The 24,610-nt window shown below is 41.9% G+C and overlaps 2 protein-coding genes across 4 annotated transcripts; one reads left to right on the top strand and one right to left on the bottom strand.

Annotated features, from left to right (window-relative positions):
• The first annotated feature begins 21 nt into the window (after positions 1-21).
• Positions 22-6,184, top strand: EXOSC3 (exosome component 3). The gene is made up of 4 exons (XM_006729101.3): positions 22-563; positions 1,302-1,451; positions 4,474-4,625; positions 5,734-6,184. The coding sequence occupies exons 1-4, from the start codon at positions 240-242 to the stop codon at positions 5,933-5,935; spliced, it is 828 nt and encodes a 275-aa protein (XP_006729164.1). The 5' UTR covers positions 22-239; the 3' UTR covers positions 5,936-6,184.
• TRMT10B (tRNA methyltransferase 10B) lies at positions 5,853-23,865 on the bottom strand. 3 transcript variants are annotated; one of them, XM_006729103.3, is made up of 9 exons: positions 23,794-23,859; positions 17,495-17,698; positions 16,928-17,036; positions 16,196-16,320; positions 14,177-14,329; positions 12,957-13,035; positions 12,249-12,316; positions 8,534-8,657; positions 5,853-7,960 (listed from the first exon to the last, which is right to left on the bottom strand). In XM_006729103.3, exons 2-9 carry the CDS (start codon positions 17,678-17,680, stop codon positions 7,806-7,808), a joined length of 999 nt encoding a protein of 332 aa, XP_006729166.1. In that variant the 5' UTR covers positions 17,681-17,698; positions 23,794-23,859; the 3' UTR covers positions 5,853-7,805. The 3 variants fall into 3 exon arrangements, with proteins under 3 accessions (XP_006729166.1, XP_030879389.1, XP_081659333.1); XM_031023529.2 differs by having other exon boundaries at positions 17,495-17,692; positions 23,794-23,837; XM_081803207.1 differs by lacking the exon at positions 16,928-17,036 and having other exon boundaries at positions 23,794-23,865.
• Between the last annotated feature and the right edge of the window lie 745 nt (positions 23,866-24,610).

Here is a 24,610-nt window from a genome sequence, read left to right as displayed (position 1 = left end):
CCATCGATTTAAGCCGTGTTCCTCGTACTGTTCTGCAGAAAGACCGCAGGATGGGTGACGGGCGAGAGTTATAATTACAGCCACCTTGGCAGGACCCCAGCGCACAGCGAACAGGTTTCATAGACATAGGTTCAATTCCAATAGATCGCTACTACCGGAAACGGAAAGCCTTGGGCAGGCTGGCGATTGGACGCGGAGCCGGAAGCGGAAGCTGAAAATTGCGTTTGGTGGCTCCCGATATGGCTGAGGCGGTGGGTGTTGTGGCCGAATCCCTTGCGGGAGACAGGGCACGGGCGGCGCGCACTGTGCTAGATCAGGTGGTGCTCCCGGGTGAGGAACTGCTGCTGCCCGAGCAGGAGGACGCTGAAGGCCCAGGAGGTGCTGGGGAGCGACCGCTGCGCCTGAATGCGGGGTCGCGCTCCCGGGGGCGCGTTGTGTGCGGCCCGGGCTTGCGGCGCTATGGCGACCGCCTGCTGGTCACCAAGTGCGGCCGCCTCCGTCACAAGGAGCCCGGCGGCGGCAGCGGCGGTGGCGTGTACTGGGTGGATTCACAGCAAAAACGGGTGAGCTGGGACTCCGGAGAGGTGGTACTTCCCTCGCTCTGGGAAGAAGCAGGGGTGGAGCCCTGGACCTCTTCTCTGTTAACCCTACTCTAGAGCCACCGTAGTCATGTGCCCACCTCTGCATCCCCTTTAGAACATTGTGAACAAATGAAACGTGGCCTGAGAAGGGCGACCAGGAGAGAAAGGTGACTGGAAATCTTGGCGTCTAAGAATTTAAGGATTTTAAGACATGGTCATTCCTTCAAAATCTCAATGGCCAGGGAGCACCAGCCCTGTCTTTTGGAGTCCCAAAGGGCAGAAATCCAGACTCAATGAGTGGATGTTCCAGGGAGTTAAATTTCTCTTAGAATAAGTAAGGACTTTAATATGGGAAAAACTGTCTAACGGTGAAATAGCCTTCCTTGGTTATAGGATCTCCTGTACCACTGGACTTAATATGCCAGTAGAAGCTCTAGGGACTTCCTGATAAGGATACAAGACATAAGGGATACTGGCTGAAATGAACAGAGTATTAGAAGCTGTAAAGAGAGTTTATGATGTGATTGTTTTTCTTTTACTGACAGTAACATGATCAATTTGTTGTTGATTTGTATTAATTTGTAAACTTGAATTTCAAAATATTTTCTAAATAACTCTAATGACAGTAAAGTGACCAATAAAGACTTGAAGATATCTTCCAAGATACCTTGGAAATGATTTTCATTTATGGCTGCTCCTTCATTCTGTTTTCTTTTGTAGTATGTCCCAGTGAAAGGAGACCATGTGATCGGCATAGTGACAGCTAAATCTGGAGATATATTCAAAGTTGATGTTGGAGGGAGTGAGCCAGCATCTTTGTCTTACTTGGCATTTGAAGGTGCAACTAAAAGAAACAGACCAAATGTGCAGGTAATGATGGGAGCCTTTGGTTTCAAAAATAAGAAAAGTATGGGGCACCTGGGTGGTTCAGTCATTAAGCATCTGCCTTTGGCTCAGGTCATGATCCTGGGGTCCTGGGATCGAGCCCTGCATGGGGCTTCCTGCTCGGCGGGAAGCCTGCTTCTCCCTCTCCCACTGCCCCTGCCTGTGTTCCCTCTCTCTCTGTCAAATAAATAAATAAAATCTTTAAAAAATAATAAGTATAAAAATATCCAGAAACACTGAAATATCCAGAAGCCTACCTGAATTGTCTCCTAAGCGTGACCTATTTTCCCAATTCTGCGGGGTGATCTCTGAGCATCTGTGTAATCGCTTCAGGCTCCAGGAGTTCCTTCCAGTGCTCCAGCTCTGGGACCAGAGTCAAATACTTACTTTACATTTGCCGTATTGGGGGTGGTTTCATCTCTACTGAGTTGAAAGGTTATATCTGTTGTTATCTGTTATGTCCATATCCACTGGACAAGGAAGTAAGCCATAGGCTTGGGGAGGTAGGAGGGGTACGTAGTGCAAATTGCCTTATCAGCCAGCCATGCAGCCTGATTGTTAAGTCCTGGGACTGGCATCTCACAACTTCAGTCACGTCACTTTTCCCAACAATCTCTTCTTGGAGCTGACGGAGCATTCTTGTTACCTCAAGTTTTCGATTTGGGCTTTTCAGGTAGCATAGCCACACTTTGTCCACCTAGAAATTTGGTGGTTTCTTTGCCCCTTCTCACTAACATTTCATTTGTGTTTAGTTGCTTAATCTTTACTGATCCTATTTGTTTTTATCTCTGATGTTCTGCTTCTTCATCCATGTATAGCTCCATTTTGCAAGTTCAGACCTTAGCTACTTTTTTTTTTTTTTTTAAGATTTTATTTATTTGAGAGAGAGAGAGAGCACGAGCAGGGGGAGCAGCAGAGGGAGAGGGAGAAGCAGACTTCCTGCTGAGCAGGAAGCCCGCTGCAGGGCTCCATCCTAGGACCCTGAAATCATGACCTGAGCCGAAGGCAGCTGCTTAACCAACTGAGCCACCCAGGCACCCCCAGACCTTAGCTGCTTTTTGACCAGACTTGATCAGTGACCTCCTCATTAACATCCCTGCCTGTACACTTTTGTTCTTCCATCTGGGCTTTTTGAGAGCTGACAGCCTCACACACTTCCCTTTCTCAAAACCAAACCAAAACAAAAAAGGTTTCTTTAAAGCCTACAGATTTCATTGGCATTATCTCCAGAAGTTTTCCCTCATCTATATCTTCTATGTAGCCATGCTTGAACTCCCCTCACCCTGAACTATTTAATAGCACCACTGAATTCATAAGTCCCTGCCCTTGTACCTTTGCTCATGCTGTCCCCTCTAGCTGGATTGCTCTATCTCCTTAGCCTGTGGAACACACGCTTATTTTTTGAGACCGAGGCTAAATACCACCACCTCTGTAAAACCATCCCTTATCTACAGGCACCTTTGTTACAACTTTAGCACCTACAAAGTCTTAAATGAACTTTGTTATTTATATGTACATCCCCACTGCCCTCCAAGACCACATGCTTCTGAAATGTAAAGAAGTCTTTTGTTTCTCTTTAGTTGCTAGTCATGGAGGAATAGCAGATACACAACAGAACAAGTTCTCTCCTCTGTTCCCTTTGTTTCATCATTTTGAAGTTCAATTCTGAGGTTTTTTTTTTTTTTTTTTTAAAGATTTATTTATTTGAGAGAGAGAGAGAGTGGGGGGAGAGAAAATCTCAAGCAAACCCCACACTGAGGGCAGAGTCCAATGTGGGGCTTGATCGCACAACCCTGAGATTGTAACTTGAACCAAAATCAAGAGTTGGATGTTTAACTGATTGAGCAACTGGCACCCCATATGAGGTTTTTAAGTAAGTCTTGCATGAAGTATCAGTGAATTACCATTGTTCATTTTGCTTTTAATAATTTGCATGCCAAGGGTTTCCAGTCTTCTGTAATTCCCTAGGATAGTGCTGTCTACTAAAACTTGCTGTGATGATGCTAGTGTTTTACATCCACACTGACTAGTATGGTAGCCACTAGCCACATGTAGCTGTTGAGCACTTGAAATGTGGCTAATGTAATTGAGGAACTGATTTTTAAATATCTAACTTTAATTAATTTAAATGTAAGTTTAAATAACTACATGTGGGTAGTGGTTACTATATCGGATGGTGTAACCCTAGAGGATGTTGTCTTGAGATAGCTCCCAGTCTGAGGAGGGTACACATCTTAATGTTGTCCCCTCTTTTTTTTTTTTTTTTTAAAGATTTTATTTGTCAGAGAGAGAGGGAGCACGAGCAAGCACAAGCAGGAAGAGCAACAGGCAGAGGGAGAAGCAGGCGCCCTGCTGAGCAAGGAGCCCTGTGTGGGACTCAATCCCAGGACCCTGTGATCATGACCTGAGCCAAAGGCAGATGCTTAACCTACTGAACCACCCAGGCATCCCTTTAACGTTGCCTTTTTAAAGACTCAACTCCAGAGTGACTATGCGTATTCTGGATATTTGGTCCATTAGCCACAGAAGTATAGATGGCTGGCATTGCTGCCTGTGAGAAAGAACCATAGCAGCACCTACAGAATGATTTGCTGGGGGGCACCTGGGTGGCTCAGTCAGTTAAGTGGCTGCCTTCAGTTCAGGTGGGCTCCCTGCTCAGTCGGGAGTCTGCTTCTCCCTCTCCCTCTGCCTCTCCCCTCTGCTCATGCACTCTGTCTCTCTCAAATAAATAAAATCTTTTTTTAATAAAGATTTTATTTATTTATTTGACAGAGACACAGTGAGAGAGGGAACACAAGCAGGGGGAGTGGGAGGAGAAATAGGCTCCCCACCGAGCAGGGAGCCCGATGCGGGGCTCGATCCCAGGACCCTGAGATCAGCGCCTGAGCTGAAGGCAGCCGCTTAACGACTGAGCCACCCAGGCACCCCAAATAAATAAAATCTTAAGAAAAAGGGGGGAGGATGATTTGCTGAGAGGAAATGAACTGTTTTTAAATTATCATTTTAGGTTGGAGATCTCATCTATGGCCAATTTGTGGTTGCTAATAAAGATATGGAACCAGAGATGGTCTGTATTGACAGCTGTGGACGAGCCAGTGGAATGGGTGTGATTGGACAGGATGGTCTTCTTTTTAAAGTGACTTTGGGCTTAATTAGAAAGTAAGTCCTGATGCCTTCTGGCTCGCCTGTCTTCTTTTATAATTATACTTTCTTGGAAAGCTGACTCATCTTTAGGGTTTGGATTCTTTGTAACAATATCTGAATGTCCTCAAAGTTAAAAATCAGTATCCATTTTTAGCATGGTTATAAACTCATGCATTTAGTCCCATTCTCTCTTCACACACACTTCTTCATGTGAATACGTTAAATTCATATGTATCTGGTGGTGGAGTGTTGTGTTGGTATGTATGGAGTCTGGGCTTCTCTCCCAGAAAGTCCGCTGTTCCTTACAGCTGATATACTCAATCCAAATATGAAAACTGGCATTTCCTCCTCCTAAGTCATTTGAATACAGATGCAATTTACAATTGTACAAAACGACCAGATTTTTCTAGTAATGGGGGTAAAATGCAGGTAGGCCGGTGTGCTCTAAAAGCTTATGTATACATTCACATAAGGCTCCTGCTATTCTGTCCTGGTAGATTTAATAATTCCCAGAGGTAGATTCTGTTAGGTGTTTAGACCTTTACCTACCCAAAGCTGTGCCCTATTAAAGAACTTTACTCCTAGAGCCCCAGAGCCTTAGAGCTCAGTGTTGCATGCCTCTCTTTGTTACTTATTCTGCAGATTTGGACAATTCCTTCAAGACAGAGAAGCATGTTATTAACCAAGCAGCACCCTGTGGTTTGAAAGTCCATGCTTCTCTCCAAGTACTGAATTTAATACCAGGGAATAACTTAACAGGAAAATAAGCTTAAACTGTTCTTTTAGCACCGTAGATAATAAAAAAGCTAGGATTCTAAAGCCTAGAAAAAAGGTGCTGACAGTATAGGGGAAGAACTTTATATATTTTTGTAAAGTTGGTGACACAGGGAGTTTGATTTCTTTGTAGAGGATATAACCCACTGTTGTGACCTGTGGTATACGGCTAACTGTGCTTGGATGAAAGGGGGCAGCAAATGTCATGTGCCTTGTTCTTGGATGATGTTGGTGGGTTTTTGAATAACTGTGGAGAACTGTCCAGAAACTAGGAATCTTCTTTTAAAGGAGAGTCAGGTCACACCCTACCACTTCATTAAATTTAGTTTTCTTTCCATCTCCTCACCAGGCTCCTGGCTCCAGACTGTGAAATCCTACAGGAATTGGGAAAACTCTACCCACTAGAGATAGTATTTGGAATGAATGGAAGAATATGGGTTAAGGCAAAAACCATTCAGCAGACCTTAATTTTAGCAAACATTTTAGAAGCTTGTGAACACATGACAGCAAATCAAAGGAAACAGATCTTCTCCAGATTGGCAGAGAGTTAGATGGAATTTTTTATGGGTCAGTTGACCCAAGAGACCATGGGTTTCCTGGGGAAAAATTTTTCAGGGGAACCTCTCCCCATTAAACATTCAGAAGACAAAATGTGAATATACATATTGTCTTAATTAAAGTCCTAAATAAAATATTTTTATAAAAATGTTACTAGTTGCCACCCATGTTCTTGTGGGTGAGAAAAATCATTATAAAATAATGATGTATTTTTTTCTTTACAATAAAGTTTACTAAAAGTATTATGGTTTATTTGGTGTTAACTCCTTTAGTTTTGCTAAAGTGCAGCTTTTATAATAAACTGGAAGTAAACATTAAAATAATTATTTTCTGTTAATAGTAAAACATGTTCACCAAAGAAAATGTAGAATACATAAAGAAGCAAATACACTATAGACATAGTGTATGTGAGTATTTTTCAAATTGGAATTAGAGGATTCTACTTTATATACTACTTTGTAATGTACTCTGTCCACTTCAAACATTTAATATATTTCTTCTATGATTGCTGTTAAAAAATGCAATAGTTGTATGTCCAGTTTTTTGTTCTATAAATAACACTGATGAAATTCTTGAAGCCAAGTCCAAAACTCATATCTAGGTTTTTGAAAAAATGGTAGAGGTGATAGAGTTGGAGAGGAAATTCTCCCATGCTGTTTGGGGTTTTAAGAAAAGCCTTTAGAAGTGAAAATAAAGCCTGGCAAATGATCCAGGTCAGTGTTCTGGGAGGCAGAGACCTCCCTGGGAGTATGAGTTACCCCTGAAGCCTAGCCATAGGAGGTCCCTTCTTGGATGACAGAGATTATAGAACTCATTCAATATGGTGATAAAGACCAAGGAGCAGTATATATTCCTAAAGATATTTCCTGAAGACTGGGCTGTTTTTAATAAAAAGATACTGACATAATTTGTAAGGTGATCATAGCTCCTGAAGGATTAAATTCTGAAGGGGAGGGGACAGAGCAGAGAACATTTTGGTTCTTTTGAGATCTAGAATACATTCTCTGAATTTGCTAACAGCTTAGCTTTCAAGTTTACTAACCCAAACTGGTTAGTAAACTGAAGTTTTTAGAGTAACTGAAGCAACTGTATGTAACTAAAATATGAGAAAAGGGATCACTCAGATTTGTATAATGAGAGGTTATCCAACATGCTTGTGTCAGAGGCAATGTATTTTCTGGTTATTTTTAAGTTAGAGTTAATACTGTGTTTTTGCTTTTCAATTTGACCTGTTAGTTACAAATATATATGAAGAATCGAGTTTGTACAAGGCTCAGAAGGATACAAAGATACTCCCACAAAGTGTCCTGTTAGGAGGCTACCATAAGGAAGAGAGAAACCCTCCACTCCCATACTCAGAGCAGGAGAGACGGGGTGGGAGCCACAAGTTGGAGCCACAAGTGGGAACAAAGTGCTATGGGGGCTTAAAGTAGGGCTAGGTTAGGACGGGCTGATCCTGCAAAACATGTAAAGTGTATTACTGAGTTGGGGAAAATCAGCACGATCAGAGGAGGCTGGAGAGAGTGCTACAACTTTATGATGCCAGTTGAGTGAAAATTAAACTCTTGATATAACAATAATTATTTAATCGTTAAGCTATCTCTAAAGAGTAGGTATTTCACAAATAGGTATATAAAAGATGAATTAATACATCCAAAGCCATGTAGCTGAGGGCTAATTCCTTGTTATGTAAACTTTTTAGTCAACATATATCTGGGCTCTTCCTGTGAGCTAGGCACTATGGGAGATAGAAAAGAGCGTAACATGTGGTCCCTGTTACTAGTAACTTACATTCTAGTGAAGATCCAAGATGTCAAGTACAGGCAAGTGTGTGCTATCGCCAGCCTCTGTTCTGCTCTTCAGTCAAGACACCTCCAGCAACTTTGCCTTCTGCAGCTCCTTAGGCTGTCCATCATCCACTGAGTTCTGAAGAATGTAGCCTTTTCTGGAAGAAACTCCTTTCTTCAATGCTTCAGGCCAGTTTTGAGTCTCAAAGTATGTGGACAGGATATCAAATACTGTTTGAAGGGTAAAAAAACACAGTGACCACAATGAGGAAAAAGAACTAGTAAAGGACTAATGAGGAAAAGGGTGTTCTGGAATAGTTCATTCAACAAGGCTACTCTGCACCACACATGGACCCGCTTGCCCACAAGGACCTCAGCCTACACAGAGAGATACGAGCCTGTGAAGGGACAGTGCCACAACACCAAGAGGAAAACAGTACAATGGAGTCACCAAGGAGAGCCCCTAACATGGCTGAGAGGGGGAGGGAGCAGCCGAGATGCCCCCGGACTGAACTGTGAAGGACAGATAGGAATTCACTGTTCAATGATGTGCTGAACACAGGGCATTTTAGGCCAAGGGAAAAATTTCAACGATCTTTAACATAGTTGGGATCTAAGAAGAAAATGAAAAATGCCTCTCAGAGGCCAGAGTACCTGTCACAAAGTGCACGCAATAAAATCTGAGCACATCAGTCTCGGTGGGGGGGTGGGGGGCTGCTTCAAAGGGCCATTTATACTTAAACACAATGCAAAGAAGTAGCACCAGAACTAACACATGTTAAGTGTGGGCCATGTCAGCAGTACCTTGATTGATGGCCAGTATCTCTGAATGATAGTTTTTCTCATTCTGGCATCTGACCATGTATTCCTGGATCGGCAAGCGGGCTGTGTTGACAGAATGTTCTTGGGCTTTTTGAAATGTCACCTTCTGTGAATCACAGTTAAATATTTTTCTTTTAAAACTGACAAAGATACTCTCATTGTAATATGCATAACAAATTGTGAGAAACCCCATTTACCACCACTCCAATTTCCATCTGTAATTGTAATTAAATGATAAGTGTATTAAAAATCAGTGGCCTACGGTAGAACGGAAGAAACTTCAGATAATGAAGAGTACTTGTTCCACGTAAGAAATGGTTTGTGCAGCAAACATCTCACCTGGGAGTCATCTAGCCACTAGTTTCCATTTACAACCACTTACAACCAAGAACGAAGTAAGTCAAGAGATCTGCAGCCACAATCTGCATCCAAAAGTTCAAGCAGTCTAATCAATCAGAGAACACTCCTGACCCTAACTCAGTAAGACACAATTCTGGATATCTGGAGTTTTCAGCTTCTAGCCATTCAGCAGCAGCAAATTAGAGATAAGAGAGAGAGGATTCAAGTCAGATACACCACAAGCAACAAGACAACATTAAGGTGTGAGAGCACAAAGCCCAACTAAAAGGAAGGGCTCTGAAGACTGCAGAAAGGAGTCATAAGAACTCAACAAACCCCCAAAATCTGAGGCCATTGAGGATCGGAGTACAGTAACTAATATCCCTTTAAAGATGTCCCTGAGTCATGAACTGAAGGTTAAATTATATTTGCTACCTTGTAAGAAGCTCTGGAAAGATCATCTACCTACTTAGAATTTTAGGATTAAAGAGAAAGGTTTAGATTATTGGGATAATTAACATCCTTGGGTTTGGAAGGGGCCTCAATAGTTAACTATCCCATTCCAAACATCCATCCAATCTTGTCTATCCTCTATGGCCTCCTTCCCAAGTGGGCTCTGTCCTTAAGTGGACAATCCTTGTGACAAGGAGTTCCATGCATCCTGGGGAAACCTATTCCAATGTTGACAGTACGAGTTAAAAGGAAATTCTTGATAGCCAAATTTTCTGTTTTCCCTGAGCGTTCCACTCATTTGTCCTAGTTCCATCCCCCCGGGGCCACACCAAGCAAGTAAAATGGCTCTTCCTCAAGAAGGCCGTTCAGGGGCGCCTGGGTGGCTCAGTTGGTTAAGCGACTGCCTTCGGCTCAGGTCATGATCCTGGAGTCCCGGGATCGAGTCCCGCATCGGGCTCCCTGCTCAGCAGGGAGTCTGCTTCTCCCTCTCCCGCTCCCCCCTCTTGTGCTCTTTCTCTCTCTCAAATAAATAAATAAAATCTTTAAAAAAAAAAAAAAAGAAGGCTGTTCAGGTACTCGACAGCAGTGATCATGCCCCTGTGCACCCTGCCGGTAGTCTCAGTTCTGTCGCGTCTCTCTTGACTACGACTTAGTCTTGAGTCTCTTCGTCATTCAGGCCAAACGTTTCTGAATTTGTTCGAGCTTGCTGATGTCCTTTCCTACAGCGCTATAACTGACTGGCCACCCTGAGTGCGGTGTAACCAACTGGAGCAGCATGAAGCAGGCCTAGCACCTCTGTTCTAATACTGGATTACCTGCTTCTCAGACTCACATGAGACACAATTCCAAGAGAGAACTTCCAAAATGTGTTAAGTGATGCAATTCAGAGAAGATAAAGGTACAGCTGCTCAAAAGACTTCTTTGAAGGATAACACTCCTTTGCATACAAGGTCTATTATTTTTTGGTCTACGGTTTTTTTTTTTAAGTCTATTCTTTTACAATCATTTTGACCTGGAGTACAAGAATTCCAAGTTAGCAAGAGACTTGGATGTTGCCCTGGAGGAGCTCACAGTCTAGTTTCTGTTCTCTGAACATTTAAAGATAAAACGATTCCCCTTGAAATGTGCTCAGCATATTTTCTGTGAGGAAGTCAAACTCTCAAGTAACAACCAAAAAGTTCTATACCTTTGGCAAATCATTAAGCCAATTATTTTTCAATTTAAATACTGCTGGAGAGATAAAACAATGTGTTAAAACTGCATATCTGTTGATCATACACTGCTCACTGACCCTTTAGACTTTGCCTCAAAAAAGGGGCTGTCACTCTGCTGTGGGAGACTGCATTTGGCTATTGTTATGTCTTTTTAATGTCTTTTAAACTGTAACAGCCCCCCTATTTCTTTCACTACGCCAGCTTTTTTGGAAGTGTGGTCCAGTTGTCTTGCAGAATGTCCCACATTCAGTTTCCTCATGATTAAATGTAGTTTAAACATTTTCCAGTAAGAATACTTCCCAAGTGAAATTCCATCACATCGGGACGCACATAATGTCACTGCTGGTGATTCTAAGTTTGAACATTTGGTAAGATGGTGACCTCCAGATCACTTCACTGTAATGGTGTATTTTTGCCTTTGTAATCTGTGGGATGATACTTTGAGACCACGTAAAGAGCCAGTTCCCCCACAACCTTCCGTTCAACCAATTCCCTGAAACCATGATTACCCTGGGAGTGACAAAATAATGAGTTTTCAAATTCTATTATGTATTTCTCTTTTAACAGCTGGCATTCTTAGAATTACACCTCTACCCCCCACCTATTTTTTAGATTATCACTATTGAGTCATGGAACACTGACCTTTTTAGAATACGTGCAATTCGGTTAAGTTATCATCTGTATTAAATATGTGTATATATCTCATACAGATATGAAAAAATATATAAAATACACATACATATATGAAAATATATATACATAATATACCCACAAACAAATACTTGTGTGATCACAGACTATATCAAGAAGGATACACAAGAAAACAGTGGTTGGGGCACTTGGGTGGCTGTCAGTTATTCGGCTCAGGTCATCTCAGGGTTCTGGGATTGAGTCCCACATCGGATGCCCTGCTGAGCAGGGAGCCTGCTTCTCACTCTCCCCCACCCCTACTCATGCTCTACCTCTCTCTCTCTCAAATAAATAAGTAAAATCTTAAAATATATATATATATTTAAAAAAATAAAACAGTGGTTGCCTCAGGTGGGGGACACTGCAGGACAAGGATAGGAGGGAGACTTATTCCTCACTGTAGTTCTTTTTATACACTTTAACTATTATATCATTATTTATTGTGTAGGCAATATGTTAATTAGTAATATAAACTAAACAATTATCTCAATAAAGTATATAATAGAAACATATTTCAAAACTCCAATTATTCCAATAAAATTTCAATTCAACACAAGAAATCTGGACAGTCCTATTGACATTGAGATTATGGGATAAGTCTTATGTCAGCAGGAAAGATGGCCTAAGAAGGAGCAAACTCCTCTTCCACAAAGAACAAATAGCTGGTAAGAATTGTGAGTCAATGCTTCGTTGGTTAAGATCAGAGTTACCCTTGCAGAACTGAAGAGAGGAGAAAAGAAAGGCGTTCACACGGCTGTTTATGTAATTACCAAGCATTCCCCATTCCAGAGTCCGATGGGACTGTCAGATCAGGGGATCGCTAACGCTGATGAGGACAGGGAGCTTTACAAGTGGAAGGGCCAACCTAGGCAGGATAGGCTCCTCCTTTCTATTCTCTTGAGTTTTTAGGCCTTTTGCGTAAGATTATGATAGGGCAGCTGCCTCTGAAAGTAAGCCCCGCTTTTCAAAATATAGTTGTTAGGTCTAAAATGTACATTTACCTTCTGAATGCTTTCGTCCACAAGTCCACCAAGGATGTAAACTTTGTTTAGATCAATATCTTCAAGAGCTAATGAAAAAATGAAGGCCATTGAGATCAATTCAGCTTTATAATTTCTAAATCCAAAGAAAGTAAAAGGAAAGAATTATTAATGATAAAAGTAGAAATTTAATGAAATAGAAAACCAAAAGGTAACAGATTTGCTCATTCTCTGAAGAGACAAAGCTCTGGCATGTCTAATCAAGAAAAAAAGGGAGTCGATTCAAATCAACATTAGGATTCGGAAAGGAGACAAAATTAAAATAACAGAGGAATGTGAATTAGAAAAGAATACTAAGATCAACTTGATACCAACAAATTTGAAAATTATGTGAAATAATTAATTTTCTGGAAAATATAGCTATCTAACATTGATCCAAGAGGCCAAGGAAGGGAGCTGACTGGGGAAACTGGCGAAGATTGCCAGGTAGCTCACAAGGCCCAGCCGAGGCTGTAGACCCTCTATCTGCACCGCTGTTCACACACAGCAGCACATGTGGAAAGCATAGTGATGTATCCACCCATAAGAGGTGTGCTATTAATGTTCATTCCTTTTTTTTTTTTTTTTTGGATACACCTTGGGTGGCTTTAACAAGTTCTGACGCAGGGAATAATCAAACACAGGGCTAAGAACAAAGTGCTACATGAATCCATGCAGTAAAATACATACCGTGTTCTGAGTCAGGAGTCAGGTACACAAGGGTTTCCAGAGGAAATAAACTAAAGCAGTCTTCCTCTGTTATGTCTAGCTGAAAAATATAAATAATCCAATGTAGTGTGAACTAGGTTATGACTCAGCCCACACCGCAGCCACTAGTCACCAGGCATCTATTCTCTACTAGGCATGGCCCTATGTGCATCAAGGGGATACATGTCTGACCATCTGTTCTCAGAAAGTGCTCAGCTGGGGAGGGCAAGTAGAAAGGACAGACATTCAACCCTACAAAATGAGACAGAGAGTAACAAGAGACCCTAACAGATGTACAGGAAGGCTGCCCCAGGACGACAGATGAGGGAGTGACAATACCAGGGACAGCCTTCTACTGAAGGGAATGCTGGAACTCAGTTTCTGAAGAGGTGAGATTGACTGACACATACAAAAGGAAGAAGCACTGAAAATGGGAGAATAACCAAAGAAAGGCATGAAGATAGGAAAGCAAGGGAACTCTGTAGCCCCAAGAGTGGGTGTGTCGGGCTCACGTACAAGAATCATAAAACACCCACAGAGAAGAAAAGCTGGAAATGGTTGTATTATAGGACAGACTGTTAAGATGGTAACAGCAACCACAACTAATTGTGCAGGACCACACAGGGTACCTCTCATGCTCACTGCCTCTGTGGACCTCCCTAGGAAAGTTCACACCACCCAGGTCCAGCTACATCACACAAACATACAAGACATTCTTAGTGGCACTTTTTAGGAAGTGATCTGGACTGCTGCCTCTATTATAATCACTACATTCATGAGCCCTTAGGGAAAGAGATAAAAAATAACTGAGTATTCCCTAAAACTCATCTTGAATCCACATTACTTCCATAAGGATTTTCTCTTCCCCCACAACTCAGGTTCCCTAATCCTGCACTACTGTGAACACGAAAGGAGTCATGGCATTTCCCCAAACCATTACTGGAGTATACAGTCTAGCATACAATACACAAGGTACAAAATACAGTCCTAGAGACTGGTAATATTAGTTTGCCAATGCGGTAGAAGGATGAAAGTTTAGAAATATAAGAACTGAGAGAGGTTCTAAAGTTTTTTAGATTGCAATAGTGAAAATAATTCACATATTTTTATATCAAAACTATGAAGCAGTTAAAAAAATTTACTATTACCACACAACCTACTTTTCAAAGGACACTTCAAATAACATGCACAATAGGGCTTACCAGGTAACTAGAAAATCCATCATTCATCCTCAAACACTCTTCGTACAGGGGACTGTCTGTTGTGAATCCAGTGAGGTAGATCCAAAATGGCCTGTTGGCTTTTTTATTTGAACCATACAACCTTCGGATCTGTCCAGCCAGTCTACTTAATTCCTTCAAAGAAATTAGGACAGCTTAGATTGGAAACATGCCCACTCTTTCTAAATTCATCATCAACAAATGGTTACTCAGTAAGTTCACTGAATGCTACTCCGGGAAATCTCATGAACTAGAACGGCCCCTTTTATTGCAGGAGCTAGTATGTGTTATGTGTGTGCGCGTGTGTTACACCCCATGGCACACACCTCATAGATCAAAGTTAAGGTAATGATACTAGCCTGGCAATAGTGAGTTAATGGAAAGACTGAGCACTCTCCCTCCTTCTGGATCTGCTGTTATGTATCTAATAAGGTATATGGAATTGTTCTTTTAGCTCATATCTAAAATCTTACCATATGATATTTACTGTTCACTTTTAAAAAGTTAGATTACTATACAGACATTTTTTTTTATACTCATCAAATAAACTTAGCACCTTCTCCCTAACTCTAGAGATGGACTAGGGTCAGAAGTTTTAACTTTCCATCCTAATTCAGAGATAAACCCCTAACGAAAGGTAGTTTCACAATCTGGCCTGATTTGGTTCAGGAGAGAAAAAACACTTTGGGTTTGATTTAATCTGATATCTCAATATAAACAGTAGAAAATTCTTGGTTGACCTTTTCAGAGGGCTATACTTAAGAGGTTCCATGTAAGAACCCCAGATCTTCAGTCCTCCTAATCTCTCTGAAAAACATGCAAACAGCAGCACATATAACAGAGATGTTGGCAAACAGAAAAATCCATTTTGTGGTGTAAGGCCTAAAATGAAGGCCTACTACCGTGTGTTGCCTAGACATCTGGTGAAACCAGGTGGGCCCTGAAAAACCCAAGTGCAAGTTCTCCCAATTCTGCTCCCTTGGATAAGGTCCCCTAGCTAAACAATTCTTTCTGTCAAAGGAACCAAGCATAGTTCCTGCTTATCCCTGAGTAGTGGGTTTCGATTCCCTGCTAGCCCACAGAGTTATTCCCAGCAAATCAATCACATCTTCCTGCAGGAACCAAGGGGTACTCCACCCTCGTGACACTACAAAGCCTGCCTCCCACAGCCCCTGGTTGTTCATTCTGTTCCCGAGTGTAACCCCATATGGCCCTGCCTAGCATGCAGTGTCATCCTCCCCCTGCGCTGAGCACTGGTGACTAATAAACTGCTATCACTCTTATCTGTCCAATGTCAGGTGTGTATTCTTCAGCCATCCCTAGAACCCTAGGGTGGAATCCCTCCTTCACAATAGGGTGAATGGAAAACGATTAAAACACATATGTTGCAGGAAGCCGTCCCACCAGGTACTCTCTCCCAACATGCAACCAGGCAAGTAGTCCTCTTCCTGGTAGAAAGCCAGATTTCATCTCTGGAGAACTGAACATGAAAGGCCCCATCTAGACTGCGGACACCATAAACGCAGAGGCAACGGTGTGGGGCTCAAAACAGAAGATAAGATAAAACTTTGCAAACTAAACCAGAGGATATCTATTCTCTCCCTGATTCTTAACAATAGCCATCTTGGAATTGAGTAGCCACATGTAAAAAAAACTAAACTTTTGCTGGTTTACTATGGAATTACAGAGGCTGGAACTGGTCATACTCTTTGTCAAAGCTGCTCCCTTCTGGGGGCGCCTGGGTGGCTCAGTCTTATTAAGCATCTGCCTTCGGCTCAGGTCATGATCCCAGGGTCCTGGGATCGAGCCCCGCATCAGGCTCCCTGCTCCGTGGGAAGCCTGCTTCTCCCTCTCCCACTCCCCCTGCTTGTGTTCCCTCTCTCGCTGTGTCTCTCTCTGTCAAATAAATAAATAAAATCTTAAAAAAAAAAAAAAAAAAAGCTGCTCCCTTCTGGACCTCCCTCATATGAGCAGGAATTCGGAGCTTAATGGATGTCCTACCTTCTTAGACATGTGGTGGGTCATACTCAGATCAATACAGAGTCTTGGTCCTGAGTGTTTGGCTTCCAAAAGTCTCTCCTTGGTTAAGGATCTCAGAAAACGTTTGCTGTGCTGGGGGCAGATGCCTAGAGTAGAAATATCAGAAAGAAATAAAAGTGGGAAAACAGAGGAATACATTCAGTAAGAAACAAATCTCCCCGGCCAAGTGAGTACTTTTTGCATATAAAGAAAAGCTTGAAACTCATACAAAGTATTCATTCATTTGGGGACAGCAGAGTGGTGTGGAGTGTGGGCTCGGGAGCACATTGCTCGGTCTAAATCAAGAGTTCAGCCCATTCATTTATTACTATATGATCTTGGGCATGTTATTCAATTTCTGAGCCTCAGTCTCTTTACTTACAAAATGGGGATAATAAAAGCACCTACCCTTTAGGGTAATGCATGTAAAATTCTTAGCAATGAACCTAGCACATAACACTGAATAAATGTTAGCTGCTAATTTCATCATTCCTTCTACTTCTGAGCTTATAAACACACATGTGCCCTAGATATGTGAAGCCTTAAGTTTTGCTTTCACTGATACTTTGATTTCCAACAAAATAGAACAATAGGTTCTACCCCCAAGATGTTTGTTTTTACTTAAAAACAACATTCCTACTCTCCTAGGAACATGCAGATACCAGTCTGCTAAGACATAAATATGATTATGCCAGCAATCTGATGTATTGTTACCTGAATTTTCTACACGATTGGCCTTTCTTCTTTCTTTTTCTTGCTTTCTTTTGCTCTTCTTTGCTGCAACTATCTTTTCCCAGTGTCTCTGTTTTCTTTGGACATTTTTCTTATGTTATCCAGAAAACAAAATTGAGAACTTCATAAGCACCAAAATGGAAAACGAATATTCGAAAGTTACTTATTTTTTTAAATCAGATTTAAAATTAGGAGAGAAAAAGAATATTAGTGTCAAAAAAAAGACTGGATTATGTTCAGAGAAAGCAGAGCCCCAAGAAAGAGATGTGAGGTGCCCAAAATAAATGTATCAGGGACAGGGCCTACAGCAGAGTTTAGATTTCCTGACCCTTCTGAGGTGTATCAAAAATTCCTCTTGAACTTGATTTACTCTTCTTATGACTCAAGTGGAACTGAAACCTGTAACCAGTTAGCAGGAAATTCATCCAATTTTGGAACACACCAAACTCATTCCTAGTCTTTTTGTTACTAGGACCTACCCTTATACAAGGGGTCTCTGGGACAAAGCATCATCCCAGAGCCCACGGCCGGGCAACTCTCTGCACTTACTGAGCACCACATTGCACTCCCTGTGGGCAGCATCTCTCCCTCCCGATGCTCGCATTCCACATCGATCTGTAGAAGCCGGAAGCTTTCAGAGATGCTATCTTCTCCTGTGTCCTCTAGGATGACCTCTTGCTCCTGTAGCACACGTGAGTCTGTTTTCTGAGCACTCTCTTCCAATTTCCAGTCCATGTGCTTAGTCTTCTGTCCCTTTCACCCAGGTTAGAGAAAGGCACAATGATGTGAGACGTTACATTATTTCCCTTACAGAGCTATTTCCCTATGTGCAAATGTCAAATAGTGTTACTGTGTTGCCGAAGGAGTAAAAGTGTGGAAATATTAACACAGATTTATTGAAAGGAGAAAAGCATCTGTGTCTTCCAGAGAAATGGGTCAGCACAGAAACCTTTCAGTACTAAGGAGGCTAAATCCACTTCTTGGAAGACAAACACAACTCCTGACAACTCCAAGCAATCACGAGTTAGTCACTGCTACAGCGACCCAAGTAATCAGGTCATTTATTATGCTCTTCAAAATGCATGCAGTAGTTGAGGGTGGGGCAGAAATGACAAAAGCCACCTCTTCCATTATGTTTCAGTTTATATTCAAAACTAGTCCTCTAGCAAACATTTACTGAGCACCTACTATACGCACAGTCCAATACTAGAAGTATCCTAGGAGAATAAGAGCTAGTCAAAAACTATGGTAAAGAGTTACCCAAAATCAACCAAGAATTCTTCTAGGTTGCTGGAGATTTTTCACAATTTGTTTTTCCAGACTACGTATTCCCTCTCCCAACTCAGTTAAGTATCACTGCAGCTGAAAGGCACAGTCACCACCGCCGCGACTATTAATGACTATTAATATCCATCAGAAGTGCTGAGGTAGGAAAATATGGAGAATCACTGCTATGGCACACTTAACCAATGCCATAGTTTCAAAGTGCTGTTGCAAATCCCTGGGAAGGTTGTGAGTAAAAAATGTTCTAGTCTATAGCTAAGTGTCACAGACACAGAACAATACGTCCACTACTTCTGGCTGCTCCTCTGAGTCCAGTGAGCTGCCACCGTCTTTGGAAAAGTCTATCTTTGCAAAAGCAAATCTATGTAACACGATCCATGCAGATGAAAAAAAATAAAGACCTATTTATAATGACAAGTAATGATCCTCACTCCAACCCCTCCCACCTCTAGTGGCAACCTGTTAACCAGGTGTTTTTAGTTCATTTGGTAATTGACTCCTGACCCTGAAATCATATGCTTTCCATTACTTCTTGAATCATCACCTTGGAATTTTATCAACTCCCTATGAAACACTAAAATTCAAATCACCTCTTATTTTTTATTTTTCTGTTAGTTACACTGACCTTTAAAATGTTTTTGAGGTATAATTTACATATAGTAAAATGCAAAGATTTTAAGGGTATAGCTCAGTAATGTGTGTGAAGGTTAAATATACCAGTTCAATGAATTTTTGACAAAAGCACAGGGCCTGTCTTACTCATACCCTCATCAAGATATGGAACATTTCCATCACTCTAGAAAGTTCCTTGCCTTCTGCACTTTCCAAGTCAATCTCCATCCCATTCCCACAACCAGCCAAAAGCAACCGTTGTCTTTTTCTATAACCAGAGATTAACTGTGCCTATTATAGAACATCATATATATGGATTCAACCAGTGATGTTGACATTTTCCCCCTCAACATGTTTTGAGATTCATCCATGTTGCTTCATGTATTAGTAAGTTTATTCCTTTTAATTACTGAGAATTCCATTGTTTGACTGTATCACAATTTGTTTATTCTCCTGTTGATGGACATTGGAGATTTTTTCCAATCTGGGACTATTATGAATAAAGCTGCTATGAACATTCTCTTACAAGTGTTTTTGTGGATGTATATTCTCATATCTGTTGGCTAAGTACCTAACAGTAGAGTTGATGGGGCATAGGATAGTTGCCTATTTAACTCATAAAAGACTGCCTTCAGTTTCCCAAGGTAACTGCACCATTTCACAGTGCTGTCAGCAATGAAGGAGACTTCAGATGCTCTGCATCATCACCAACATTTGCTGTTGTTAGAGTTCTTAATCTAAGCCATTCTTGTGCAGTGGAACCTAGTTGTGTTTTAATTTGCATTTTTTTTATCGTTAGTGATATTGAGCACTTTTCCCGGCAATTTATTGGTCATTCATAATATATCTTTGTAAGATTTCTGACCAAGTCTTTTGCTCATTTTTAAATTATCTTTTTATTAATGAGCTGTGGAAGTTTAACATATTTCTAGACACAAGTCCTTTTTCAGACATGTGTATCGAGAATATTTTCTCCCAGTCTGTGGCCTGCCTATTCATTTTCTTAACATTGCTTTTTTGTTGAGCAGAAATTTTAAATTTTAATCGTCTAACTTATCATTCTTTTCTTTATAGTTAATGCTTTCTGTGACCTCTAAGAAATCTTTGCCTACCCTAAAAGCACAGATATTCTATGTTCCTTTCTAGAAGCTTTATAATTTTGGCTTTTACCTTTAGGCCTATAATCCACCTTAAATTCATTTCTCTCAAGGATAACAGTCTTGTCCTGCCTATTGTCCAATGCCTGAAAACAGTTTCTTCATATAATCTGTCCAATTTTACAGCTTTTTTTTATCGTAGGAAGGTAAGTCCAATACCCATACCTCTGTCATGACAATTATCAGAAGATATCTTTACTATGTTTAAGAATATCTTTAAACTTCTACTTCTTGTTCAACAATTTCAGGGTTAGGCTCTGAACATAAAACACCCTTATCTTTCCCTCTATCTCTCTTCTTCCTTCAATGTTTCAATTTTGGTAAGCTGAAGCTTTAATTTCAATGTTCAAGACAGATTCTACGTTGTGTCATCAAAATTAATCCTTTTGGGCTTTGTCTATCCCCTTGGTTGTTTCTAAAATTTGTAAATCAATAAACTGCATTTATATTAACTATAAATATTACCGACTACAGAGCTGAGTAGTGTCCGAGGATTATATTTTGTTCTCTAATGTGGTTTTTTGGTTTTTATTTGAGAGAGAGAGAGAGACAGTGCATGTGCACACACATGTGTGCAGGGGGAGGGGCAGAGGGAGAGGGAGAGATTCTCCACTGAGCAAGGAACTCGACCTCAGGACCCTGAGATCATGACCTGAGCTGAAACCAAGGGTCGGATGCTAAACCAACAGCCACCCAGGCCCCCCTGTTCTCTAATGTTTTGACCGATGTTCATAGCAAACATTTTTAGTGTTGAGCTCATACTGTTTTCTTGTACTCCATCAAATGCTTAAAATCAGGCCAAATTTTAGTTTTGTTTTTCATTTAGACATAATAGGCTGTTGTAGTGGAAACAGCAGTCTTAGGATTTAGCCATGCTTCTCAGCTTCCTACCTGTGAGTAGTGGGATAATAGCCTAAACTGTTAACTCTTTGTCACAGATTCTATGAGATGGGATAATACTACATCCCAGGACTGTTGCAAGAACGAGACATATGTCATTTACCTGACATGGAACAACCACTCATGAAATACAGGTTCTTCAAACCCCTCCAGTGTTGTTTTTTTAGTTTTTCTAAAAAGGTAAGCTTCTGAGCAGTTTTGGATATTTATCACACATCATGTGAACAACATGACCACTAGATATATTCCTGAAGATGGCCAAGTAAATTACATTCTAGATCTTCAAAGTTATAGATTAGAAATTTGTGTTCATTTTCTTACATAAGCTAAAGTTTACTTTTGCTCAATAATCCCTTAATACTCAGTACAAATTTTAATATATTTATACCATTGACTATGTCCTTATGAATTTATGGCATACACAAAATTTAGTAGTGTATATTGTTTCTAGAGAAATGAGGAAAATACCAAGTTATTCTTAGATGTTTCAGAAGTGCTGCACTGTTCACATATGAACAGCAATGTTGATTATAAATACCTTTTTTAAGAAAAGACAGCCAGACCTGTTATGACCATTCCTTTAGATGACTGAACAAATCTTACTGTGCCTTTTTTCTACATTTTTCTACATTTAGGCATTCAAAAAAAGAACAAATGAAAACTTTACGATAAACTGGCCCAATACCTAACAACCTCATTTTATTAGGGTAAGAAAACAGATCAATTTGTTAAATGGATGCCAGTTTGTTAACAGCCATGTGCTTTCCCTCCTCTCTACTCCACAGCATTTTGTATTCTGTTTGTCCATTCATTCAGTCAATAAATATTCATTGAGCTCCTCCTCTCTGTCAGACCCTTTTGGGGAATAACTGGGAGGCAATGAATGTAGATGTCTCATTGGAGAAGTCTGGCTGGGAAGGAGAAAAGAGAGCTAGGGTTGGAGTAGCTGGAGGGGCTGCAGAGTTTTCCACTATTGTTTAGAAAACTGGAAGGTCTATGTTCGTGTTTTCTCTCCTACCAAACTGAATTCCTTTGCAGGAGGGACTGTGTACTTACATTTGCATAAATACTGTAACAGCTCACAATATAGAACCTTGCAAACAGCAGTGTTTGAATAAATGTTTGTTGAACTAAACTGAATTTTACCACTAGCGCCCCCATTCCCTTCTTCCTACTCCCCTCTTTGTATCTCACATCTCTCCAAGTTCCTATAGTCCCTGAGGATGTTTTTCAGGAACCCGGGATACAGCAATATTGAAAATCATATGAAGGCAATTCCAACCACTACCAGAAGAGTCTGAGATATAGCAGACTGGGCAGGGACCACATCTTTTTCATCTTTGTATCTTTAGTGGCCAGCACAAGGGTTGGCACAAAATGGAAGCTCAGTAAATACTGAATAGAAGCTTGCCACCTATTGATCCTCAGAAAGCTACCGTGAAATTAGGCATCACAGAAGAACAAATCTTTTTAATCTGTGTGAGACGTTATCTATGCCCAGATTTAGCATTTCATTTCTTCATTAAAAAGTGTTTTCTGGGGGTATCTGGATGGCTGTCAGTTGAGCGCCCAAGTCTTGATTTCAGCTCGGGTCATAATCATAGGGTCCTGGGATTGAGCCCTGTTGTCAGGCTCAGCACGGAGTCTGCTTGGGATTCGCTCCCTCTGCCCCTCCCCTCTGTTTGTGTGTGTGTACTCTCTCTCAGAAACATAAATAAATCTTAAACAAAGAAAAAAAAATGTGTTTCTGAACCTCTGTTACAGGCCCAGTACTGAGTGCTGGGTTATTCAATTAATTACTAATCATATAACAAACAGTTACTAAGCACCCAATATAATAGCACATGCTGAGGATTTGAGACTGATGTCCATTCTGCCTTTACAGGGGTCCAATTATCTGACTCAGCCTTGCATGATAGCTGGTCTGCCTGTTTCCCCACTACATTATAAGCCCTTCCAGGGAAAAGAGGATAAAGAATTCAGGTGCACACCCCCAGTACCCAGTACTGAGCCTTGCAGAATAAAAGCATCTTAAATGTTTGAATAATTATGTTACCCTTCTGCTCAGAACTATGCAGTATTCTCCATTTCACTTATAGCACATAACTGAAATCCTTACAATGGCCTATACTGATCATTAAGGTCTACCTCCCCCACCAAGTGTCCTCTGCACTTTCTGGTCTACTTGCTGCTCCTAACATACCAAGGATATTCCCACCTCGGGGCCTTTGCCCTTGCTGTCATTTCTACCTCCAGTGCTCTTCCCCTAGATAATTATATGACTACCTGTCTCATTCTATTCTGATTTTCACTATCCAACATGGCACATGTTTTACTTACTTTTTATCTGAACTTCCCCATTCCTATATTCCACCTGCTTAAATGCAGGTGTTCTGTCTGCTTTGTCCACTACCCTACATGCCTAGAAAAGGGCTTGGTACACAACAGACACTCAATAAATACTTGCTGACTTAATAAATTCTCCACTCCCCCACCGCCCACCTCTGAGTTGACAGAGGCCTCCGATGTTTTCTAACCTAAGTCCCACCTGATGAGCATATCCCTGGGCGCTAAGTGATGGGCCAGTCTGTTTGCACTCTTCTCTCATTTTCTAAAATTTAGTCCACCGAAGCTGGCTCCAGTCCTCTGGCACCTTCAGCACTAGAACACGCAGACCCCAAGCCTGAGAGTACCCCGCCCGTGGGCCACGCCTGGCCCACCGGCTGCTAGTGTGAGGGGAGGCAGCAAGGGAAAGCACCAAGAAGGTGGAGGACACGAGGCCACACGACGGTTGAGGGCCGCTTCCCGGCGTCTGCCCAGCCCACGAACGAGGCGGCAGTCCCAAGCCAGACCCCTCCAGCTCTAGGCCGGCCCCACAACGAGCCCCGTGCGTACCTGAACCCCTCCACTCAAACAGCCTCGGCGGCGCACACCAGGCCCCGCCTCCGGAACAACTTCCGGTTCCTGCCCCCCCCCTCTCCGAATGGCATTCTGGGAGTTGTAGTTCTCAGCCTGGCATCTCGGCGAGCAGGGGCCAGTGGGAGGCTTTGCCTTCCACCCACGCTGGCACCACGGAGGTGCGTACCGCCCAGGTATTGCCTCGCCTGTCTGAGCCTGTTTCTATGCCCAGATTTAGCATTTCATTTCTTCATTAAAAAGTGTGTTCTGGGGGCATCTGGATGGCTGTCAATTGAGCGCCCAAGTCTTGATTTCAGCTCGAGCAGGGGCCAGTGGGAGGCTTTGAGATGGAGATTACAATCCCAGCCGCTTGCCGACCTCACAAGGCTGTGGCAGGCAACGGGGGGCTTGATGGCTGTCAAGGGCTGGTCATTGCGAAACTGGGCTGAAACCCGTCTTGAACCACCCCTCATCTCACAGCCTGGGGGCCTCCCCTACAAGCAGCAGAGCCCAGGAGCCGACATAGCCTTCCCTGAGCACACGGCTGCCCTCACCACCACCTGGCTCTCCAGGCAGACAACAGGGATATCCGGGCTTGGACCCTTAACGAATGAGTCTAGCCTCTGACCATTCTCCTTTATCCAACTCACCTTACAGATCCACGGAAAAAGCGAGGCTCAGAGACCTGAAGAGACTGTTCCAAGCTTCGGCCTGATAAAAACTATCAGCCACACTTCACTCTTCCCTTTATTCCTGCAATCGCAGGGGTCTCACCCTTTCAGAGAGAGCCTAGCATGAATGAGCCGGAAATATC

The sequence above is a fragment of the Leptonychotes weddellii genome, chromosome 14, assembly GCF_054177405.1.
Source record: "Leptonychotes weddellii isolate Sample4059 chromosome 14, ASM5417740v2, whole genome shotgun sequence".
Classification (NCBI taxonomy): domain Eukaryota; kingdom Metazoa; phylum Chordata; class Mammalia; order Carnivora; family Phocidae; genus Leptonychotes; species Leptonychotes weddellii.
The sequence above is the reverse complement of the archived record's forward strand: the minus strand, read 5'-3'. Positions and strand labels throughout refer to the sequence as shown.

Coding starts and splice junctions, on each gene's coding strand:
- EXOSC3 (XM_006729101.3), top strand. CDS start 240: ATGGCTGAGGCGGTGGGTGTTGTGGCCGAATCCCTTGCGGGAGACAGG. Junction 1,452..4,473: donor GAAACAGACCAAATGTGCAG/GTAATGATGGGA, acceptor TTATCATTTTAG/GTTGGAGATCTCATCTATGG. Junction 4,626..5,733: donor ACTTTGGGCTTAATTAGAAA/GTAAGTCCTGAT, acceptor TCTCCTCACCAG/GCTCCTGGCTCCAGACTGTG.
- TRMT10B (XM_006729103.3), bottom strand. CDS start 17,680: ATGGACTGGAAATTGGAAGAGAGTGCTCAGAAAACAGACTCACGTGTG. Junction 17,037..17,494: donor GGAGTGCAATGTGGTGCTCA/GTAAGTGCAGAG, acceptor GGATAACATAAG/AAAAATGTCCAAAGAAAACA. Junction 12,317..12,956: donor GACTCCTGACTCAGAACACG/GTATGTATTTTA, acceptor TTTTTTCATTAG/CTCTTGAAGATATTGATCTA.